This window comes from Rhodofomes roseus (genome assembly GCF_022264815.1).
Source record: "Rhodofomes roseus strain CIRM-BRFM 1785 chromosome Unknown C8Q71scaffold_3, whole genome shotgun sequence".
NCBI classification, from domain to species: domain Eukaryota; kingdom Fungi; phylum Basidiomycota; class Agaricomycetes; order Polyporales; family Fomitopsidaceae; genus Rhodofomes; species Rhodofomes roseus.
In genome coordinates, this window is record NW_025952959.1 from 225,573 (window position 1) to 245,264 (window position 19,692).

At 57.8% G+C, this 19,692-nt stretch overlaps 6 protein-coding genes across 6 annotated transcripts; 2 read left to right on the forward strand and 4 right to left on the reverse strand.

Moving 5' to 3' along the window:
* Window positions 1–616: 616 nt before the first annotated feature.
* Window positions 617–1,264, reverse strand: C8Q71DRAFT_327765 (uncharacterized protein). The gene has a single exon (XM_047917850.1). It carries the CDS (start codon window positions 1,169–1,171, stop codon window positions 806–808), a length of 366 nt encoding a protein of 121 aa, XP_047782698.1. The 5' UTR covers window positions 1,172–1,264; the 3' UTR covers window positions 617–805.
* A 5,523-nt stretch (window positions 1,265–6,787) lies between these two features.
* Window positions 6,788–7,660, reverse strand: C8Q71DRAFT_327882 (uncharacterized protein). The gene is made up of 2 exons (XM_047917852.1): window positions 7,187–7,660; window positions 6,788–7,097 (listed from the first exon to the last, which is right to left on the reverse strand). Exons 1-2 carry the CDS (start codon window positions 7,541–7,543, stop codon window positions 6,933–6,935), a joined length of 522 nt encoding a protein of 173 aa, XP_047782699.1. The 5' UTR covers window positions 7,544–7,660; the 3' UTR covers window positions 6,788–6,932.
* Window positions 7,661–8,582: 922 nt separating this feature from the next.
* C8Q71DRAFT_700857 (uncharacterized protein) lies at window positions 8,583–9,134 on the forward strand (the record flags this gene model as incomplete). Its single annotated transcript, XM_047920151.1, has 1 exon — window positions 8,583–9,134. The coding sequence occupies one exon, from the start codon at window positions 8,583–8,585 to the stop codon at window positions 9,132–9,134; it is 552 nt and encodes a 183-aa protein (XP_047782700.1).
* A 1,249-nt stretch (window positions 9,135–10,383) lies between these two features.
* On the reverse strand, window positions 10,384–13,095 carry C8Q71DRAFT_327838 (F/Y rich C-terminus-domain-containing protein). The gene is made up of 5 exons (XM_047917851.1): window positions 12,805–13,095; window positions 12,649–12,719; window positions 11,668–12,597; window positions 11,292–11,606; window positions 10,384–11,215 (listed from the first exon to the last, which is right to left on the reverse strand). Exons 1-5 carry the CDS (start codon window positions 12,994–12,996, stop codon window positions 10,504–10,506), a joined length of 2,220 nt encoding a protein of 739 aa, XP_047782701.1. The 5' UTR covers window positions 12,997–13,095; the 3' UTR covers window positions 10,384–10,503.
* Window positions 13,096–13,142: 47 nt separating this feature from the next.
* C8Q71DRAFT_736738 (uncharacterized protein) lies at window positions 13,143–14,106 on the forward strand. Its single transcript, XM_047922571.1, has one exon. It carries the CDS (start codon window positions 13,401–13,403, stop codon window positions 14,028–14,030), a length of 630 nt encoding a protein of 209 aa, XP_047782702.1. The 5' UTR covers window positions 13,143–13,400; the 3' UTR covers window positions 14,031–14,106.
* Window positions 14,107–14,517: 411 nt separating this feature from the next.
* On the reverse strand, window positions 14,518–18,673 carry C8Q71DRAFT_327909 (uncharacterized protein). The gene is made up of 4 exons (XM_047917853.1): window positions 17,851–18,673; window positions 16,982–17,560; window positions 14,624–16,924; window positions 14,518–14,569 (listed from the first exon to the last, which is right to left on the reverse strand). The coding sequence occupies exons 1-3, from the start codon at window positions 18,319–18,321 to the stop codon at window positions 14,660–14,662; spliced, it is 3,315 nt and encodes a 1,104-aa protein (XP_047782703.1). The 5' UTR covers window positions 18,322–18,673; the 3' UTR covers window positions 14,518–14,569; window positions 14,624–14,659.
* Between the last annotated feature and the right edge of the window lie 1,019 nt (window positions 18,674–19,692).

Consider the following 19,692-nt stretch of genomic DNA (forward strand, 5'->3'; position numbering starts at 1 on the left):
CGCCTGGGGCTGTGTGTCGCTTGGCAGTCGGTTCGGCGGCAGCCCCACCACGACGCCTTCCTCTTTGGTGCAGGAGCTGAGCATCGATTCGGGCGCACTCCTCATTTGGCCTCCATCCGCACCGCCAGATCGGGGGCCTCTGCCTATTGATAGAAGCGCTCCACGGCGACAGGCCGTGTATCTTCCGGGGTGCGTTCTCCCCGACGCCCGCACACCGACGCAGGCCGACGCCCGGGGCGCCCTCGCCGCGCCCTGGGGTCATGACATCGCAGGCACGCCCGCCGTGCTCTACAAATTCACTCCGGGTGCCGCAGCGGGGCCCGGGCCAGCGCACGCCGCCGCACAGCCAGGGGTCGAGTAGTGCGAAGCCTCGACGGTGCCACGGACGATCGGCCATTACGAACGTTTGCCCACTTAGAAGACTCATCACAAAAATGAATGCCCGTTCGCATGGCGAGAAGGTGCAGAGTCAAGCGAGCGTCTCCTTACCATACTCGGTAAATCCTACTGGGCGGCGCCACAACCTCTGATGACGTTCACCTTCGCAGAGTCCGCGACTACAGCGCCTCCTACCTCATCTTCCGCGCGTCTTTACCACACCATTGGCTGGTTATCTTTGGGGTGCGACCTGGTACCACGCCGTCTTGTGGCATGATAAGCGACCAGCAACTTGCTGACACTCATCCTGCGTACCTCGAAACGGCCAAACAGGACTAAGGCAATCGATGCTCCATTTACATCCCGTTTGATGGTGCTTCCTCGACCCTGCTTTGTGCCATCATCATGACATTCAAGTTGTCTGCCGTCACGGCGCCATACGACGAGTCTGCCACGGACCACATGCGTGGCCGGGTGACTTCGCGTACAACGAGTTCTGTCCTGCCGTGCACCCTAACATGTCAGAACAGAAGGCGGATCGCGTTTGTGTTGGCGTTCGGTTCCTGAGTGACACCGTCCTGAACGCGCCCAAGCTTCCTGTTTCGGTCACCAACACCCACATTTGCATCCGCCTCGCTGCTTTGGTACGCTCGTTCGGGTCAAGCGGACGTAGGGGTGACGCGATGCCCAGCTGCACACGCATGCCCAAGATCAAAATTGCCATGCGCGCGTTCGGCCAAGCACGTTCCTTCCAACACAATGGCGACCGAAAACGGCGGTAGCGGGTTCGCATGTCCGCGAGTCCCCTTCTGCTCAGATCTAGGGCTCCTTCCCGGTCGCTACTTGCGTGTTCATCAATACGGCGCGGGTATGTTTCGCTCTTTGGGGCGGCAGGAATGCCGTAGGTGGACAGCTTGGTTCCAGTACCAGTCTTCGCGAACACGCTCAAATGTACGTATGACTGCCCGAGCAGGGCGCGATGACGATGAGGTCGCAAACCCCCGTCTCCACTTCGTCTTGGTCCCCACGCGGACACTGTATGGCATACGGCAGAGGGGCGTGGTTGCACTCGCAGAAGCACCGCCGTTTGGCTCTATCTGACCCCATATCTTGCGCACACAACCCGTTTTTCCCAGGTAGGCACCCCACCTTCCGCTTTGGGACAATGTGCTTTGCTTTCACGGCCGCGTATCTACATCTCTGCCAGGCCCGTTGGACGCGTCCCCGTCATCACCGACTCGAGCTCGACGATTATGCTCGACCTTCTCAGCCACGCAACGCCGCCGCCGCTGCCATCCTCACTGGACCCCGGTGTTGCTCAACGCTGCGCTGTACTTAGATTGCTATCGGCCGAGCTGAGTCCGTGAACCTTGCACTACTTCTTCCAATACTCTGCCCATTGATGCGAGGTCCCTTCCGCGGTATTTGCGCGCTACGTGGGATGACAATGCAATGGCATCGCGCAAAGTAGTGCTGTCGTTCTCGGATCCAAGCCGCTGTATAGCTTCCATTCAACTTGGATCGTCCAGACCAACGCCGGCGCGTGTCGTCTTTGCGCTCTAGATGTTGCAATGCGTGAGCCGAAACTCTCCTTGTCTGTTATCTGCACTTCCACTTCTGCTGCGCGGGATTGTCACCTTCCGCGCTTCATATAGCGTCGTTCCGCGCCATATCCGCCCGCCTGCTTGTTTATGCTAGATTGGCTTCCGGTGCGCTCGGCCCCAGAACGGCTATTTTCACGCAACATACCTGGTGAGGGACGATCTTCAGGGCGAGTTCGATAGGTCGCCGAACTTCGTGCACGGCGACACCCGCGACTTCCACTGTGCCGCCGGCGGCATGGGCCATCTCCGTCGCAGGCCGTGTTCATGGCTATAGCACTACTGCGTTATGCACCCTCGGCGGCCACGAGTGTCCTCTGTGCTCTTGCAGTACTGCAGGTCGACTGATTCAGCGAAACGACCGCATCGATCCCTGGGACCCGTCAGTTGCGCGCTCGGGCTGCGAAGCCACTGGCAGGCCTATGCTCCGGTGTTGAATAGCACGAGGAGCCGTTTACGTTGTCGCACTGCGCTTACGCCGATCACCTGGTACAAATGCTGCTGCATCGTTGATCGCTGTGCGTCTCCGCTGTCGACGTTGAATGGAGGCGAGGATGTTGCTCCGGTATTGCGCAGTTGATACCGTTGAATGCCTTTGATCATGTTCCGGTGCACTAGGGTCGAGATAACCCAGGGGTCTTATGTGACATTACACAGGTTGACTGCAGCTGTTTTCGTTCTGCTATATGCGCTGGGCTCGACGTACTCCTTCATGGGCACTCTGTACGGGATGCGATTGAACAGACCCTCAAGACCTTTGCAAGCCGTAGACCGGGGCTTCCTGCGTGCGTATAATCTGTTTACGCGTTCTCTATACAACACACTCATGATGGTCCTAGAACGTCGCTCAAGGTTCAGGTTCAATTTATATTCCGCGTTGGCCGTACTTGTGAGACGGGAGACATTCAGTGCACATCTGTCTATTGACGAGTGCGTCGCGGCTGACTCACGACTCGACAGGCACGGTCATCCCGACATTGCGCCTATAAGCACATCCTTCGCCTTGCCAGGTCGATCGTCCCGTCCAGAACAACACCGCCGTACGGTCAGATCGTACGTCCTGGACAATGTCGGTAAACCCAGTGCCTTTCGTACTCGCGGTCGAGCGCGACTCAATGGTCGGAGCCCCGCGCGCAAACCTACTGCGTCGGCCGTTACCCAAGCTGGCGCGTTCATCGTGGCGACAATCCTGCAATGACCGGTCACACGCGTTTGGTAGGACGTAGGAGCGGTGTTATTAACCTTTCTAGTACCGTCGTGCAGGTACCAGACGGATCAAGGTCTGGCGTTCGCCTTACGTGTATCAATGCAACAAGAAACGAACCGAGCGTCCGAGTCGCCCACGTGTCGTCGTAGACTTGCAAGTCATCGCACACTGCTCTGAACCTCAGGTTCGGTCTCCGTTGCAGAACGAAATAGCCGGAAAGCGTCTGTGCACTGGACCCTCGGTATGGTTGACATACCGGGGGTCCAGTGAACAGACGCCGCCCGTCGGAAACTGTCTTGTGTGGGTAAGTCGTCATCATGCAGCAAGAGCCCCGACTCGATGTCGACCTCGCTGGCAGAAAGCGAGAACAGCGGGGAATACTAGGCTCAGCATCACCGCGCGAATTTGGTGTCGTAGCCTTGCAGACTCGGAGTTTGCCACACAGTGTGCATGCCGGCGCGGCCTACTTCGCAGGATCGAGTCCGGCGAGGTTTGAGTGTCGTGGAGACTCGTATGTACGTACTCGGTGTTTTCAATCTTGTGTACACGTACTGACAAACCCACCAGAATGCTATCGCGTGCGATTCCTGTGGAGCTGCTCTGTCGTGTCTCGATGGTTCTACGGACTTCGTCCCCACTTCTAGATCGTCCCAGCAAAGATAGCTGACACTGCAGTGGCAGATCTCATTCCTGCCACAAACATCTCTCGGACGTCTTACATCGGTTCGCAAAATCGCGGCGGGTAGCGCTGTGGCTCTGAGTCCCCGCCCCACCTCCGCTACGGCACATCCATGCAGGATGGCTACAGTGCCCGCACCCATCGTCCGGAATGTTCGGAATACCTGGCCATCACTAGAACGGTCAAAAAATCGCGTATGATCGCGCGTCTCTGCAATCAAGGGAATAATAACAGTAAACACGAGTCTATGCAATGTAACACAATCGACGTCAATAGTTACTCTACTGTTCAATTGGTACATACTACGCGTGAAAATGCAAAGGGGTCTGCAATATCGCGCGGCGTTGGGAATTGATCTGACACACGCGAGCAGAATGTCAATGCACAAACAATATTGCGCTGGGTTGCACTACACAGTAGGCAATCAATCTGCCTGAAGCGCGCCGGTTTGCTTGACTGACCCTGTCCGGGCCTTGTCAAGTTAGTCTACCGCTTTGACTGCGCACAAACCCGCTCCGTGTCTAGGCGGGTTCCTGGTGGCTAGCATGCCTCCAGTGCGATCGAGGCGTTGTTATTGTCATGACTGACTGGGCGGCAACCTCAAGATGTCCCGGTTTCCCCCGCGAAGATCATGTCTGGAGGCGAGCGAGAGCTTCGGAGAGGTACACATCGGTAAAGCACGCCGTGGCATGGACTCAGCGCATAAAAGGGCCACGACGCGGGCCCTTTGAGTGCGCTGCTGGTCGCATAACACTGCGACATCGACTCGGTCGGGAGCCATCTGAGCAGCCGTGGCTGCAAGGTGAGTCCGCTCAACTGGCTGCCCGCGCCGGCAGGCACTGTTGGCGCGCGATCATGATTGTAGGACCCTGAAGTCGGTGAGTGACCTCGATTATGAATGCTGATGATCTACTATATTACCAGGAGCTTCGTGCTTGTGACGAGGTATGTACTGTTAGACACACAGTTGACCGTTGACGAATGAGGTACTGAGGCGTCTACTTATGGTAGAGCCTTCTATAGCTACAGGGGATCCGGCGGACACGTTGCCAAGTAGCGTACCTCGCTAATTCTACGTCTCGCTAGCTGTCTGTGTATATAGATTTACTGTACATGATCAATACCATATTTTGAGATAACGTTTGAATGCATCTTCGTGAGCAGTCTAGGCTGGCCGCAAGCTATGGACAGATCGGGAATCATACAGTACTACTTCGCACGGTTCGGTTCAGTGCTGGATCGCGCCGTGGCTTAATTGAGCCGCATTACTTTTTCCTGCAATACATGCGGCTGATTGTAAGCCTTTGTAAGATGACTGACAGTTCGACGTGTTGCAATGTTTGCGCCTCTTCACAAGGGCTCTCAGCCTTTTATGACCTCGCATTCACGGGACAATATTGTCCTACATTGCATCGATTTCACCTCTCTATCGGCGATTTTAAGCGATCGCAATTTTCTGTCGGGACCAGTGATGGCGTTGTGCTGAAAGCCCTCCAGAATTCGTGACGAGGATGCAGGCTGGGTGTCCTGACTACGGTGGCCAGGATTGTCGTGGATCACTGTACGCACTCTGCATAGGCAACGGGACTGTTAGGTCTGGTGGTGCATCGGGGCAGGGCAAAGAGGGCTAAACAAGCCTTTCGTCGCGCGCATGCGACAACATGCATGATGCAGACGACTGTAGTCACTAGTGCAGTGGTCAGCTACTCGAGCTGCGTGCCCGGCTTTCTCGAGCCTGGTGATATATTCCTTCATCTATGTACTTGTAGCCTTCACACTGTCTTCGGTGGCGCTACCTCCTGTCACGTTTGTTAGGCGACTTTCTCTCTTGGGATTATCCTCGACTCTTCACTGCAAACTTCAGCTTCATCTCAGAGTGTCCGCAAGCGCATTAGTCCCCTGTGCAGTGTGTCCCGCCGATGCGGGCTCCGAGCTGTGCTTGCTCGGGACCAACGGCTTCGTGGTTTCCATCTATAGCACGCCATGACGTCGAAGCCACAGCAGGCCACCTGGGTCTGAGTACGTAGGGGTTGTTCGCTCTCGAACTCTTAGCTATGTAATTGAACGTCTGTTCTACGACCATCACGGCTCCGCCTCTGTCGGCTTGTGTGGTCAATGAGCTCGACCCATTGGCAGACATCCAGGCTCAAGCGCTCACAAGCACTCACTCGGTCCGCTGGTCAGGCTCCCTTCTTCATTCAAATTGGGACGCGACGTTAACGCGTTGCTCACGTGAGTCAACGAAGTTCCCATGCATCAGACTCTAGTTATGGCACTTGAAGAAGAGCACATCCACAGATGCTGCAGGAGCGACTTAAACGTGCAGTCGTACGACGCCAAGCATCGTATCTGTTTGCTTGTCCGCCTTCTAAGTAGCTGCTGCCGTGCGGCAAAGGAGGCCTGCGAGGGAGCTAAGAGTACCCATGACAGGTAAGGGAAGTTCTCCGCCCTGGCAGACCGCCGGCTGCAGTTCGCGACAGTACTATTGTGGTCCTAATTTGCTTTTGCGGGACATTCAATAGGTCGGTTTTGGCACTAGGCCTACGCCGTCTCTGCGTGCATTTGCAATGACAAGTTGAAGAGGCAAGCACACTGTTGAGGTCATCCAACGCTGGAGGTCGGTAGCGGCGACCTCGGCGGCGACTCAGGCCTGAAGAGTTCAATTGATGCGGACAGTCAAACAAGACTCAGCGAAGGTCCCGCGAGTGTGCTGGAAATCAGATCAGCCTGCAGACAAAATGGCTCGGCTGCTCTCGGTACGGACGCATGTGGGATAGCGCAGGCGACTCGCTCGAGCACACTCCGCGCTGGGCTGCGCTTCAAGCGCGAGATGTAAGTGTAAGCCTGTATACACGACACGCCACGCTCGCGAGGGAAAGAAGTCGCTGCTTATCCTGCCCGCGTCTCTCCCGACAACTTTGCCTTTTCTCCCAGGTCCGCATCTGCATCAGAGCTGGAAGGCTCCCTAGGCATCCTGCCCTTCGTCCTCTTCTAGTGCGCTGCACCGCAGCTTCCGCCAGCCGGCCTTCACATTCTTTTGTACCACACTCTTTCCAGGCTTCGGCCGTTACGACATAACGGCACCATGCACGCGCGCACTCGCAAGACCAGGAGAATACACAATGCGCAGACAAGGGCACTGCAGGAACGCGACCCATCGCTCATCAACCTCCCCATTCCAATCCCCTCCATTCCCATCCTCGGACCTTTGCTCTCCCCTCTGATCGGCGGCCTGCCATGGCCAAAGTCGACCGCGTCGTCGACGAGTACGACCAAGGCACAACCTACGTCTACGCCTGCTGCAGTTCCGACCTCCACAACTGCCGTACCCACATCAATTGCTGCACTTCCTACGCAAGCGACCAGCACCGCGCACGCATCGAGCCCAACAGGCTCTAGCGGAGATAATCCGGGAGGTGGGGGGTCGTCCTCAGGCAGCGGCTCTATTGGCAGTGATACCTCTAGTGGAGGTGACGGGTCAAGCAGCGGTAGCGGCGATGGTGGTTCTGCCGGGACGAGCGCAGGTGGAGATGGAGATGGCAGCTCATCGGGCAGCAGTGTCGGGCCCAATGGAACAGGTAGTTCTAGCTCCTCGTCAGCGAGCGGTGGAGACGGGACAGGCAGCAGCGCGTCCGGAGACAACAGCGACAGCGGCGGTGGCAGCATTGGATCGACCATAGGATCTAGCGGGGCAGCATCTGGTGTTTCAGCTGGTGTAAATCCTGACGCCGGATCATCTCAATCAAGTGCAGTCGCGGCAGGCGCTGGCGCGGCTTCCTCCTCACACTCAGGCTCGATTGTCGTCTCTGGGTCGTCTGCACAGGCATCCAGTAACGCCAACGGCCAGGGACCATCGGGAAACACGTCGGGCGGCAAGGCAGCTGAGCCGGGAACGTCGACAACGGCAGTGCCCATGGCCGTGGGTAACGCGTTCACTGGAGGATCCAGCGGAACGGCATATACGTACGGCTTCGCAGCTGGCTCTAGCACTGTTGCTGCCGTTGGAGCAACAGGTGCGGCAGTTAGTGGTTCGTCTTCTAAAGGCTCGGGAACATATGGCTCGGGTTCGTCGGGCTCTGACGGCGATGGATCCTCGTCATCCGGCACGACGTCTACCTCTACATCTCACCATGGTCTCACGCGAGGAGGCATTGCAGCCATCGTCGTGGTTCTAGTCCTGCTGTTCGTCGGCATCATCCTCCTCTTACTACGCCGGCGGTCTACCAACAAGCGCGTCCAGAGGCGCAGAAACTGGCTGTTCGGTAGACAAACAACCGTCTACGGGAACACCGGCATCACCAGCTCCCAATTCTTTACCGATCATCCCAATGGCAGCACTGCCAACATGACCGAGCGCAGCAGCTTCGGCCCGGCCGCGTCGCACGCGCCTTGGGAGACGTTCAGCGACTCTGTCGGCGCGACCGCCGGAGGCAGCGCGCCTTCCTCCCGCATCGAGCTCTCCGTCCCGCCTGTCGGTCGGGAGATGAAAGGCCTCACGAAGCCCGTCTGGACGAGCCACCTCAATGGCTCCATGGTCTTCACCCCTTCCCTCGCCTCGCTCGCAAGCTCGAACGTCTTGCCTACCATCCGCAGCCCCGACCGCACCAGCTGGGGCAGCCAGAAGAGCATGGACAAGAGCTCCGGCGAGGATGGTGCCTGGGTGTCCTGCCCTGAGAGCGCCGCCGTCAGCACGAGTAGCCATGGCCTCCCCAGCTCCATGTCCGTGCGCCCCTTCAGCCCCTCCGAGGCGTGGCAGTTCCCCAAGCCGCCCGAGTCGCGAGCGGACGACGCGCTCCCCGCCAGCTACCGCCGCCAGAGTCGCGCCTCGACCCGCGTAGTCAGCCCCGACAGCATGTTCGAGTCCGGCATGTCCTCCGAGTACGCGACCGCGCCCGAGAACCCGTTCAGCGACCCCGCCAGCGCAGAGCCGGATACGCGCACGTCGGAGTCGGTCGACGCGGAGACGGCGTTGCACTTTGCGCGCGTCGAGATGATCCGCAGGCCGTTCGTGCCCGCGATGGAGGACGAGATGGCTGTGGCGCCGGGCGATCGTGTGCGCATGCTGCGGCGGTTCAACGACGGGTGGGCGTATGCGGAGAAGGTGGGCACGCGCCGGAGGGGGATCATCCCCATTGACTGCCTGCGCACGCCGTCGGAGGACCTGCCGGCCTTCCTTGCGTCGAAACGCCTGAGTAGCTATCGTGCAGGGAGCGTCTACGCAAAGTCAGAGGAGGAGACTGGAGAGCCGTATGTCAGATTCGCCATCTAGACCACCAACCGCTCCGTATTTATCCGAGCGTGGTACGTGCTATGCACCGAGCAGGGTTGTCATTGAGCTGACATTCTGGACAGCATTGAACATTCCATCCATCTCACGCACCGCCCTCACAAGATTGAGCATTGTTAGATTGTACAACACCGCACAAGCGTTGTGTGCCTGTCCTTTCGTGTGTATACCCTTTCCTACCTCTGGGGAGTGGTCATCTTTCGTATTTCATTAGACACTGATCTCGCTTTCACGTTCGTCGTAACAATCTTGGTTTGAACTTATTGCTGTACTGCTTACCACACGATCGTTGTAGGCCTGTGTCGCCTACGACGCCGTACCGCCTTGTAGCATCTGTTGTGTTGTCGAGTACATCTTCGTTTTCGTTCACCCTGGGTTGTTTATCTTGTCCTGCTGACTTTGGCGAGTACATGCAGAAGACACTTGCTTTGGGGCAGTTACTATGTAGTCCGTTAGGGAGTACGCCATGGACTTATGGTACACAATGTATAGTTGTTTGATATCGCCAGTCCGTGAGTGCAGTGAGCAAAATCATTGGTCAAATTGGATGCGAACTTTAGCGTTTGTATATTGTCATTTATCGAATGCATTATCAGCACCTCACATTGCCAATCGACATTTTGCAGCAACACAACAAATGCATACGATCGGTGCACCTCAATAAGCCACGCGCCAAGGATGCACGAACACTACAACAACAGAAGAGAAAGAATGTATGCCCCATATACTACTCCAATGACCAGCACTGGCCTCGCATTGGCAGGAGTCCCACGTGAGGCTCATCTAAGACCACTCGATGAATATTGCTATAGCCTCTCTTACGTCCGAGCGATGGACGACCAACCACGCAGGAGTCGTGCGAGCGGGTAACCCCGCCCCCCACTTCTCGACTGCGCTGGCTGGCTGCCGGACCCTCGCCAAAGGTAGAGCACATCTTGCACCTGGGGTCGGACCAGGTGTGAGATGCAGCCTCATGGAGGACCGGTCTCGAGGCGGCGCATACATCGCACAGCATACATAGAGGGAGACGTACCGAAGCCATGAGGAAGGAAGAAGGAAATGGGCCTCGCAGATGGATGGTCATGCCATGATCATAGATCATATATAACATAGGGCATTACACCGCGCAGCCGCCAGGGTAGTAGCGGACGTGCATGTCGGGGGATATGAGTACATGGACAACAGACAACGAAAGCAAGACGCAGCGAGAGACAACGCACGACCATACAAGGACATACAGCACCCGAACCCTCTGCCCCTCCACAACTACCGCCGCACGAGGGCGCCGACATATATAGGGACACGCGACGTCGGAGCGCGTGTCCTGGGCCCAGGCCCTGAGGCCGCTCGACTACCCGGACGGGAATGACTGCACGTTCGCGTGTCCATTTCTCCGACCATTAGACCCGTTCGTGTATGCGTATTCTTCTTGCATGATAGGTGTAGCACCGTTGGTCGCGATCGGGGGAGCGGGGTATGCATGCATTATGCTGGCGAACGTAGCAGGTACCGGTGGTGGCGAGGCTCCAGACCTAATAGGGTAGTGCCGCACAGAATCGCCATTGGACGTGGCAGAATGATATGGCGAGTGCTGATGTGCGTGAGGAGAGGAGTGGGATTGTGACCGTGTATGATGAGAAGACATCTGTGGTTGTGGCGAATACCGTTCCCTATTCTCCCGCTCCCGATGCATCACTGGCGAGTGTGACATTCGCGTGCTCGACGGAGACTCGCCTCGAACAGCGTTGGTGCCAGCAGGAGCATAATCTTCGTACGCAGGGTTGCTTGCACGCGAGCTCCGCCGTCCGCGTTGCGGCGGACCCTCCCGAATTTGTGGAGGAGGAACATACTCTTGATATTCTTGGTGAAACTGGATCGGCTTCATCGAAGGCGGAGCGAGGTATTGCTGGGCCCTCGTATCTTCTCCCTCGACCTGGATGATTTGCAGCTCCCTGTGCTCCTCCTTACCGTAGTACGAGCCGCCTTCTGGTCGACCACCTTCAGCCTGTTCGTGATCTTCAAGGAGGGCAGGAATCACTGCAGCATGACGGCCGCCAAGAGGTCTGTGGGCAGCATATCAGTCATTCGTCACCTGTCTGCGCCCTCCGCACTAACAAAAGAAGAGAACGCGACGCTCACCCGCCCTCGACGAAGTTTTGCCAGACATAGTCCTTCAGTTGATGTGCATTGGGCAGCTCCTGAATGAGGTGTTTGATAGTATTCTGGCCAAGCCCAAAGAAGTCCGGGCCAGAGACGGAGTTTGAGTGCTGTCGGTTCCGGATGCGGTTGGCCTCGCGTACGATGCTCGCCCACGCGCCGGTAGCGGTACCCGCGACGATTTTGTGATTTGGGTCGTCCTGCGGGACAATCTGGAACTTCGGCCCATCACCCCCGTCGAGGATTTGACAATGGTAGATGGCCTCCGCGTCCGGGTTGATCGTCGACAAGTAGCGCCTACAAGGACATGCCCGGGACGCTGAGCAGTCAATCGCGCACAAGTATCGCGGACACGTACCTGGTCACCTCGTAGTGAATGGGGAAGATATATCGCTCCGTGTGGAAGTGCTCGCGCATGCACACCTCGCCGAGGTTGATGACGGTCATGATGCCGACGACGAGGGGGAGGAGCGGCCGACCCTTCTTGTCTCGCGGCACCATGGGTATGCTGAAGCTCTTGCTCTGCACTGTATGCGCTTTGAGGCGCTTCGGCTTTCCCGCCCGCTGGACATCCGTCGGGCGTGACGCGGAGAGGGCGCCTGACGAAGACGTACGCAGCGTCATCTGCATTTGACTTTGAATTGGGGGCGCGTTTCCTACGACGTCAGGCCCTGCGGACTGAAAGGATGGGGGATACGCCGCACCCGGCACAGGGGGAGGATACTCGTCATGCGGAGACATCATTGGGGAGCCTGGCGACTCAGAGCGGTGGCCCTGCACGAGGCCGTGTGGCAGTGGGGGTTGCATCGACGACCCCGGTGGAGGACTCGCCTCCCCCGAGGGCGGCGCTGGTGGCTTCAGCCTCAATCTGGTGCCCGAGCTCGAGACAAGCACGGGCGGTACCCCGTTTCCCTGGCCCTGCGCCGATGGATGGGGTGGCGCGTACTGCTGCACTGGAACACTCATCTCTTTCCCTTTCTGCGTCGTTCGTGGCCGCCTCGCCTGCCGCCGTGCCTCTCGCGCCTCCTCCTCTTCGAGTTGCCTGCGCTGCTCCTCCTGGCGCTTGCGCGCGTCGGGCCCGATGTGGCGCGAGAGGACCATGGGGTCAATGTTGGGGTCTTCCTGGTCCACCTCGTCAATGGCCTGTCGCAGGTTGCCGACGAAGACTTTCTGGCTGTTCACTGACAGCAGGGAGCGCGGAAAGGCGGTGAAAGGGGGTCCAGGTATGGGTGCGCCAGGGTTGACCTGGGGGTTGGTCTCGAGCTCGGTGACGCGGTCGAGCAGCAGACTGCACCATAATGAGCAGCGTGCTATATGCGTCGACGAAAGAGTCACTTACGCGCGTTCTGCTCGCCATTTGAGGTTGCGTTCGCCGGACCTTTGCAGCTGGAACTGAGCTTCATTGTATTTCTGGATCGCCGTGGCGCACGAGATCACCGTCAATGACTGGGCACGACACGGATCTTCCTCGCAGATACGAAACGTGTATACTGACCTCCTCAAGTTCTTTGTACTTGCGCACGAGTTTGGAGTATTTTTCGACGACGTCCGACTCGGAACTGTTCTTGGGGATGTTGTCCCTCGGTTGTGAGGCTTGCGGAGGGAGGGGTGGCGGGCCCATGACGATGTCCTGGGGCGGGGGCATGTTTTGTGGCGGGCCCATGCTTGATCGCGAGGGGCGGCTCATGGTGGTCGAGAGACAAGAGGGGCGGGGACGCGCTGGGGTCCAGGGGCGTAGCCCAGCCAGGGCGAAGCGACCGTCGCCACCTGTTTGGTCCGATATAAATCCCACATTGAAACACTAGTCAGCTCTCCCAATCACGCAGATCATCTGCTTCTTCGTTCTCAGAGCACAAAGTCGCCTCGCAGGGCGGTGTGTATTGTTCTCCACGGCAACACAGACAAAGACTGCCCGCTGCGACGCGCCCGGCTGCGCAGGGAGGCGGGCCACCGAGGACGACAAGTCCGGGGAGGTTTGCGAGCTGGCCGGATATGGAACTCGGCGTGGCGTTGATTGACTGTTTTGGGCATGGCTAAACGCCCGAAACTTCTTCCCACTACGCCTCGTATGCGGACCCCGGAACTCCTCGTATGCTACGCCTCCCCAGGCTCACCCTTCTCCCGACGCAGCACACACAGTTGATCCGTCGTCTTTTCTCGCGACTCGTACACGCGACGGGCATACAAGCAGCACACAAAGTCGCTACACTAGCTACAGCGCACAAGGCACAGGACAAGGGATGGAGTGGAGGCTGTGAGAGAGGAGGGGCAAGGATGTGGACGGGTCCAGATGATCAGAGCATCTGTCAACTGACTCCGCCTCCGAATGCGGTCATCGCCATAGCTCCCTTCCCGCGCGCCTCCGTGCCTCGTTCCTCGCAGCCCGTGCACTACGCCTCCCTTCCCCAGCCGAGTGTCCTTCCCCCTTCGGGCATCCCCCTCCCATATAAGGCAACCGTAGTGTTCGCCCGGCCGCCTGCCCTTGCCGTTATCCGCCAAGCTTCCGCCACGAGTTTCCTTGTCCGCGATCAAGACCGTTACGTGGAACATATGTACCAGGCAGCAACGGGCTCTGTCGCCGCTTCGAGACACATGTATCTCGCTGCGGTGGCTGTAGCAGGCCGGACAGCATGCACACTGCCTATCCAGTGGTCCATCACGCCCCCAGGCGCCCAGCGTCCGGGGCAAGCAATATATTGTACACTGCCGCATACGGTATGATTCCGTCACTCTAGCGAACTGCTTCCAAGACACGCAGACACCGGGCGCCGACAGGGAAGAGCGCTACAGAAGTGATGGTTACATTGGATTCATTGACAACGTCGATCCCTTATTACATTGCTATAACTGTATTAGCAAAACGTAAGGTGGGGGACTCGTCATGTCGTGTGGCATGAGCCCATAAACATAATACGTATACGTGCGTGCGACAAGTCGGTACAGAGACATTATGGAGACAGAGACAGAGACTTGAGAGAAGGGGTCGTTTTGGACACGGGAAGAAACATGGGGCGGCGGGGTGCCTCGACGCCAAAGGCAGGGAAGATGGACACGAAGGCTGCCGGCACCGCCTTTTGCAGATGCCGGCGAGACCAAGAAAAGAACAAACCGAAGGAAACATGCAACTGTACTTGAGGGAAGGAAAACTTCTGTCCGAGGCGACGGGGGGACCTACTCTACTAACGATCGGATGGCATGCGTGCGACGCCAACAAGTCACATAAACCTATACCTGCAGAGAGGGGGGATCTGATCAACAGACTGCCCGACTCCGATCAGCCACGGATCCGAACGCCCAGCCAAATGATAACTCACCGAGAAAATCAAACCACGGAATGCATAGAACGAAGACTACCGTTGGAATATCTCCGTGATCGTCCTCCGCCGCTCCTTCCTCCCCGCGACCGTCGCGTTCCTGGTCGCGTTCCGCTCCTCCCGCTCGCGCTCCCACGCGCTCTCCAGGCTAGCCCTAGGGCGCGCCGCGACCGTCCTGCGCCAGCTCTCCGGTCGCTCTGTCTCGTTGCCCGACATCGGTGACAGGATTGGCGCCGCCTCAAGCCGCACGGGCGGTTCGTCGTCCATGGCACTGGATGCATTTGACGCAGACCGCAGACGCGCCAAGGATGCGCGAGAGACAGTATCGACGTTCCTGTTAGGACCCGCTCGAGAGGATCCTGAGGACTCGCTGCGGTCCATATTGGGACGATAGTACGCTGTGACAGGAGGCTCCCCGGGAGATCTCTCCGCCGATATGGTCGCGGGGGTGAGTGAAGTCGTCGCTCCGGGTGGCTTGAGGACAGCACTGAACGGGGACGACGCGGAAGGCTCTGCGCGCACGGTGAGGGTCGAACTACTTGAGACTTTCCTTTGCGCGTTGCTGTTCTCCGACGAGGAAGTGCTCACAGTGCGGGTGATGAGCGATTCAGATGGCAATGTCGAGAGCGACGGAGCGACGGAGGCGGGCGGGAAGTTGCGTTGGCGCTCTGACAGCGCCGAAAGGGATGTCCGCGAAGTCGGTGTGGGCGAGGGCTCGTATTTGTCGGGGGACCCCTGCTTCGCTAAGTTCAAATTCGTATGGATGGGCGCTAACCCTTCGGGCGTTGCGCGCTGGTCTCGGGACAGATACATCCTGCGTATGGACGACGACGGTGCCATCGTGCTGACCTTGATGGTCTGCGGTGTGCCATCCACAGCATCAGCAACGCTGCGACCCTCGCTGCTCGAAGTCGTGGAACTACGATGAAGAGCGGAAGCGGGGCGCACGTGGCTTCTCTCTAGACTGGACAATCGAGCCAGGGACGATTCCCGAGCATCGCGTGGGTCCCAGCTACGTCGAGTCCCACGGCTCTTCCTCCCGTCAGAACTGCGTCCGCCGCTATGAGTCACGCCAGTGTCCGGCGCGAGGCGAGTGGTGGGACTTTCATCGAGACTGACCGTGCGGAGGTGCTGCTGAGGGTCCTTGGCTGAGGTCGCATCACGAAACACTTTGCCGACGCCCAGGAGGAAACCAGTCATGTTCCGCACAACCTCGTCGCTCATCCTAAGGTTTTCTCGGTGCTCCGCCCCAACTTCTCTCCAGAGCTCAGGCAAGTCGATGCCCATCGACAAGTCGGTAACCTCTGCGTCGATCTGGGCCTCCAGCGCGCGATTGGTCCCAGACTTGAGCATCCCGTTGAGCTTGTCTAGCGAATGGACGACGTGCTGAGCAGTTTGGAAGAGCTCCGGGATCGTATTGGTGGTGGTCTGGCCCATTGGTGGGAAACGCGAGAGTTGGGACTCGAACATAGTCAGAGCCTCCATCATCAGCCGGCGGTGTTCCGCATTCATGTCCTTGTTCAATCCTGGGGACCCAACCGCAGCTGTGGATGCTGCTCTGACAGATGCGAAGGGCGAGGAGTAGGCGCGGTCTGCGAACTCTTGCTGGACTTGAGGAGACGTCACCGACTCTCTAGCGGCCAACACATACGTCGACTTGTATGCCCGTAATCCAGGCGGAGCCGTCCTAGGTGGCGGTATCTCGGGAGTGTCGTGATGCAAAGCTGCCATGGATGTACCGGGACGTGCGAGCATCCCTCCGGAGCGTGTCATGCGGTCATCGCGTCGATACGCGTTGTTGACTGGGGTGTGCGGGTCGAAGCGTGGTGGTGGTGCACCCAAGCCTGACTGTCCTTGAACAATAGAAGAGTTCCCCGTAGACTTGGTTCGTCGGGGAGATCCGGGTGCAGTCAGTTCTCCGCCGAACAAGTCATCTCCAGGATCCCGCCGCTTGGCCAAACCCGCTGCGCGTAACCCTTCACCTATCAAGGTCCTGCCACCATTACCAGCGAGCAGAGTATCTGAGCTCCCGCCTCTATGACCTTGTCGGCGGCCAACAGACTCGATACTTTCATTCGTGTACGATGGCTCCTCATCCTCGAGAGAAGCAGACAGATCCTCTGATAGCCACCTCGTCTGGTGTTTCCTAGTGAGATCACGGACAGTCGAGTACCGAGGCTGTCCTGGGCGACGAGGTGACAGCTGCGTGTTACTGGGTAGTGTTGACCTTGGACCTCGTGGCGACGACGGTGACGACCGATCGTAGCCGTTGCGATTACGATGTGGTGTAGATGGCTCTCCCTGAGGCTGAGACATGTGAGAGGCTAGTCGAACCGGAGAAGAGACAAATAGTGTTACCTTCTCTTCTGGGCTCCGCCGATCTCTAAACTCTCGAGGTAACGGCTGTCGGCTCTTCTTCCCACTACCCGGGCTACGGCGTGACGAAGCGACAGCTGCAAGAGCAGATGTCAAGACGTCATCTTCGTCTCCATGCGTGTGTCGGTGTCCCTCGTCCACGGACATCGCCATCGACATCCTTTTCCTCGGAGTTCGAGATGGTCCAGGCGACGGCCCTCTGTCTCGATCGCGCTGCGGGCGACCTTTTGCAGGAGATGCAGGAGCCGAGATTCGCCTCTCTCGGATGGGGAACGGCGCGCGGATTTCGGGGCGGGAAGGCGGCGTTGCAACGAGATCATCTGAAGAGTAAGAGTTATGCTGGCTTTCGCGTTCTGTTTCTGAGCCTGAATGGGAGTTCTCGATGCGGCGGGCGGGAGTAGGCAGAGGGTTCGAAGCTGACTGGGGCCTGACAGAGGTGCGTGAGGAAGTGCCGATGGCGGAGGGCGGCGAGACGGGCGAGCGGGGGTTGTTGGAGGGTGCTGGTGAACTGATCGGTGCCGGAGAATTGTTTCGGGATATGGAAGAGAGCTTGTCGAGGACCTAGGTAGTTTTACACGAGGTAGGACCAGATAGAGTTCCAACGGACATGAGACCCCCATGATACCATGCCCAATTGTACGGGTATATGCGCATAGATATTCAAGCGACGACAGCGAAGGCGATGCATCATGCGTGCCAGAGGACGGAGCGTGAAGGGGGACGTATATGTTGAGGTTTCCGAGAGCACCAAGGCGATCGAAGCATTGGACGTTCGAGTCAAAATATTTGCAGAGTAGACAGGTTCAGATTTGGTCAGAAATAATGCCTCAACCTCCTGGCTGAACACTCACCATCCGATTGCGCTGCGTAAGGCTCCTGACGCGGTCCAGGGCGGATGTGTTATCTTCATGGGCGGTTTTCGACTGCCGTCGCCTACCGGACAGGCGGGCGGTATTATCCTCCTCATTGTCAACTCCCCCTCCGTCCTCCTCCTCGTCCGTGAACACTTGGCTGCTCCGTTTCCCGTTGCGCGGCCAGTCGTAGCCATGGGGCATTTCTGAGGACGAGTTCGAACGAGACGCGCTAGATCGCTGACGGAGACTGCCGGCGCTGTTGCTGTTGCTATCCCCCACGCTCCCGCTGCCAGTGGAGTTCGTCGCCGGTGGCGAGGGGAGACCTGAGCCGTGTGAGGTCGATGGGCTAGGCGGTTCAGGCAGATCGGGTATAGATGGAGGCGAGGAGGTGGGGGTCGAGCCTGAACCGATGTAGATCGCCGACAAAGGACGCCGCGACCTAGAAGCCAGCGCAGGACGAGGTGGCATCGAGTGAAGCAGTGCGAGACAAGGTCATGTACAGGGAGGTGGACACCTCGAGAACGACGCAGACGATTGCTGTCGTCGTTCCCGGCGGCGTGAACGGCCGGGAGTTGGTGCGAAAGAGTCGAGACGGAGTCGGCGTTACAGTACACGTTTCTGCGCCTCGTTCCCAACGCGCTGCCAGGCGCTGCCGCAGCTTCCTCTTCTGGTATGCTCTGTCGCCAAACGCACGCAGCTCTCGACAACTGCTCGTCTGCCTGCAGTCGAGCACCTATACTATAACTGAAGCCCTGGAGTAGTTGATTAGGCCGAATGGGTGTGGTAAAGAGCGGGTGTGATAATAGGAGAACTACTACGATGCCAACGCCTAACTTATATCACAGATTGAACACCTGGTCCGAGCGCAAGTACAACAATTACCATGCTCGTGCAGACAGCCTTCTGACTCTGATGGTCGGAGTTTGCAAAGTCTTGTTAGTGAAAGTCCCTCGTATATGGTATCGTATATGTGCAGGTGTACTGCAGCCGGTCCCATTCTTGAAATCAAGGTGGCTTCAGCGCATACATCATGCCATCGTCTCGTCGCCAGCTAAGTATATGTCTCTGACAGTGCCTGTGGGCCTATAATCCCCGCTAGATACTAAGATAGTGCGGCATTTTGGACGGTAAGTGGCGTTGACATGTTGCGACCCGTGCCGACAACACTTTCTGGATCTATATGCTGTACCTTCAACTTTATGACTGGACACTGGTGATTTGTCGGCAAGCCCTGGTATATGCATTGCGGCTTTGTGCCCTGTATCCGAAAGTAAGCGTATTTCTTTAGACTTGGGCACGTAGCGAAACGAGGAAGGCAAAACGTACCGACGTGAAACTCACGCCCCGTCAAAATTTGTAGCCCCAGACACCATCGATGCATCATCCGTTGCGCCAGGGATGTGGCTAGCTCATTTGTCCATAGCATTTCACAGCATGAGGAACAGCTGCTACTTGACATTACTTTGCAATTGTCTCGGCACAACAGCGCAGCTAGTAGTCCAATGACGCCGAGAAGTGCTCATGCATCATTCATCTCATGAGGGTTGCAGCCCTGTGTAGAATTGTCAACCTCAGAAAACACGAGTACTACCCACCATCACAAAGGTTGGCTGCGCCGTACCGGACTGGCTGCGAGTTGATGGGATTGAGATCGGCGTGTCAGCGTGGCTGAGCGCTGAGGGCCATGGCAACTGCGTCGCTATTTCTCCATTCGCCGATAAATTGTATGTAATGCGACAACCGTTGCATCGTAATCTGCCTGCGTGACACACAGAGTATCATTCCACCTTGCTATGCAGTCGTAGAGCCACTTACTGAGTTCCTCTCGATGCAACACAT

Excerpts from the sequence above, each read along its gene's own strand:
- C8Q71DRAFT_327909 (XM_047917853.1), bottom strand. The coding sequence starts at position 18,321 with ATGCCACCTCGTCCTGCGCTGGCTTCTAGGTCGCGGCGTCCTTTGTCG. Across the intron at positions 17,561-17,850 it reads TTACGCAGCGCAATCGGATG|GTCCTCGACAAGCTCTCTTC; the intron begins GTGAGTGTTCAG and ends AAAACTACCTAG. Across the intron at positions 16,925-16,981 it reads GGCGGAGCCCAGAAGAGAAG|GGAGAGCCATCTACACCACA; the intron begins GTAACACTATTT and ends TCTCAGCCTCAG.
- C8Q71DRAFT_327838 (XM_047917851.1), bottom strand. The coding sequence starts at position 12,996 with ATGAGCCGCCCCTCGCGATCAAGCATGGGCCCGCCACAAAACATGCCC. Across the intron at positions 11,607-11,667 it reads ATTCACTACGAGGTGACCAG|GCGCTACTTGTCGACGATCA; the intron begins GTACGTGTCCGC and ends ATGTCCTTGTAG. Across the intron at positions 11,216-11,291 it reads CAAAACTTCGTCGAGGGCGG|ACCTCTTGGCGGCCGTCATG; the intron begins GTGAGCGTCGCG and ends TGCTGCCCACAG.
- C8Q71DRAFT_327882 (XM_047917852.1), bottom strand. The coding sequence starts at position 7,543 with ATGGTCGATCCAATGCTGCCACCGCCGCTGTCGCTGTTGTCTCCGGAC. Across the intron at positions 7,098-7,186 it reads CAATTGATGTGGGTACGGCA|GCCGCCGATCAGAGGGGAGA; the intron begins GTTGTGGAGGTC and ends TGGCCATGGCAG.
- C8Q71DRAFT_736738 (XM_047922571.1), top strand. The coding sequence starts at position 13,401 with ATGCTACGCCTCCCCAGGCTCACCCTTCTCCCGACGCAGCACACACAG.
- C8Q71DRAFT_327765 (XM_047917850.1), bottom strand. The coding sequence starts at position 1,171 with ATGCGAACCCGCTACCGCCGTTTTCGGTCGCCATTGTGTTGGAAGGAA.